The 1,267-nt window shown below is 46.4% G+C and overlaps 1 protein-coding gene across 1 annotated transcript in view; it reads right to left on the bottom strand.

The window, feature by feature from the left end:
• COTL1 (coactosin like F-actin binding protein 1) overlaps positions 1-298 on the bottom strand; it is a 23,944-nt gene extending 23,646 nt beyond the window's left edge. Inside the window, exon 1 of the mRNA XM_085306469.1 lies at positions 279-298. Within this exon, the coding sequence (XP_085162595.1) occupies positions 279-298 (20 nt within the window). The remainder of the gene's footprint in view (positions 1-278) is intronic.
• Positions 299-1,267: the final 969 nt, after the last annotated feature.

Below are 1,267 nucleotides of genomic sequence, written 5' to 3'. Positions count from 1 at the left end.
TAAAAGCCTTTATGGTGACCATTATCTGCTCATAAAATATATATATTTTTTTTTGTAGTCTGCATTTATCAGCTTTTGGCACTAGCTTAATGCTATTTATACCTGTAACAACTGCTTATGTTGTCCTTGTCTTTTCAAGCTTGTTCCTGAGCTCYGATGTTTCCTAGGGGAGAGGTGGCTGATTAAAAATGTCATTTCCCCTGAAAGGACAGAAGCTCAGCCTTGTTTAGGTCTCTGTGACCCAGTAGCTGGCATAGTTGATGGTGAGGAACCTGTACTCATTAGCAACTTTGTTCATGTTTAGAAGTGCCAGATTCAAATTTCAGAAATGCATGCCTTTCTCGTGGGACCAAACCTCTTCTCTTTGCTTCTCTTCCATTTCTTTGATACATTTTCATGGATTTTTTTCTTTCAATGCCTGAAGTAATACATACTGTGCTTAGTTTCATGAAGCTGAAACTGGAGAGGGGAAAATAACTACTTTTCTGGCTTCAGTGAGCCCCGATTTGTTTTCCATATGGGAGCTCTGGGCCTTCCATCTCCGGCACGTGCATCTTTCCTGCACAGGACATCTGTCCTTTTCAAAGGGGACCTCAGAGAGGAAGCACAGCAAGCAGAGAAAGGACTTAAAGAAAAGAATATGCAGTCCTTCAAAAAGATAAATGTTGTCTCCACCAAGTATGAGATCTTGGGAAACTCAGCCTATGTCCAGTTGTCTGAACTTTATTAATGAAGTTGAGTAAGGACCTCAGGATGGGTGGAGGGAGCAAAGAGGATGCACAGCTACAGCCCGCCAGGAGGCTTAGCTCTTCTCCTAAAATATATTGCTAATGCCTTGGTCCCGTGGCTCTTTTCCATCACATATTTTTGCTTTGTTTCTGATCTTTTTATGCAGATGTCCCCAGTCCATCTCTGTCCTCCTTGTGCATGAGCACTCTCCAAAACAACATGCTCTTTCAGGAAGGAATTGCTATGAGTTAACAGACCACAGTTAACACTAGGGTTGTGCTCAAGGCAGCTTTTTTACTCGGGGAGCGCAGGAAATGAGGGGTCGCTATCCTGCGCCCCCYGGTCACACGCGCTACAGGCAAGGCCAAAAGCAAGCAAAAAAAAAAGTGTCTCGTCTTGAGCTTCAGCAGAGGCCCATCACCGTGTATGGTTTGCTCTGGGGCTGGAGATCAGACCCAGCAGGCTGGATGCTTCCGCCCTCAGCCGTGGAGCAGCCACCGGCCGAGGAGGCGCGGGCGGGCCCGGTGCGCCGCCGCCA

This window comes from Rhea americana, unplaced genomic scaffold (genome assembly GCF_003343005.1).
Source record: "Rhea americana isolate MKP2758 unplaced genomic scaffold, rheAme1 scaffold_24, whole genome shotgun sequence".
Lineage (NCBI taxonomy): Eukaryota > Metazoa > Chordata > Aves > Rheiformes > Rheidae > Rhea > Rhea americana.
Note: the sequence above shows the minus strand (reverse complement) of the source record. Positions and strands in the feature narration are given on the sequence as shown.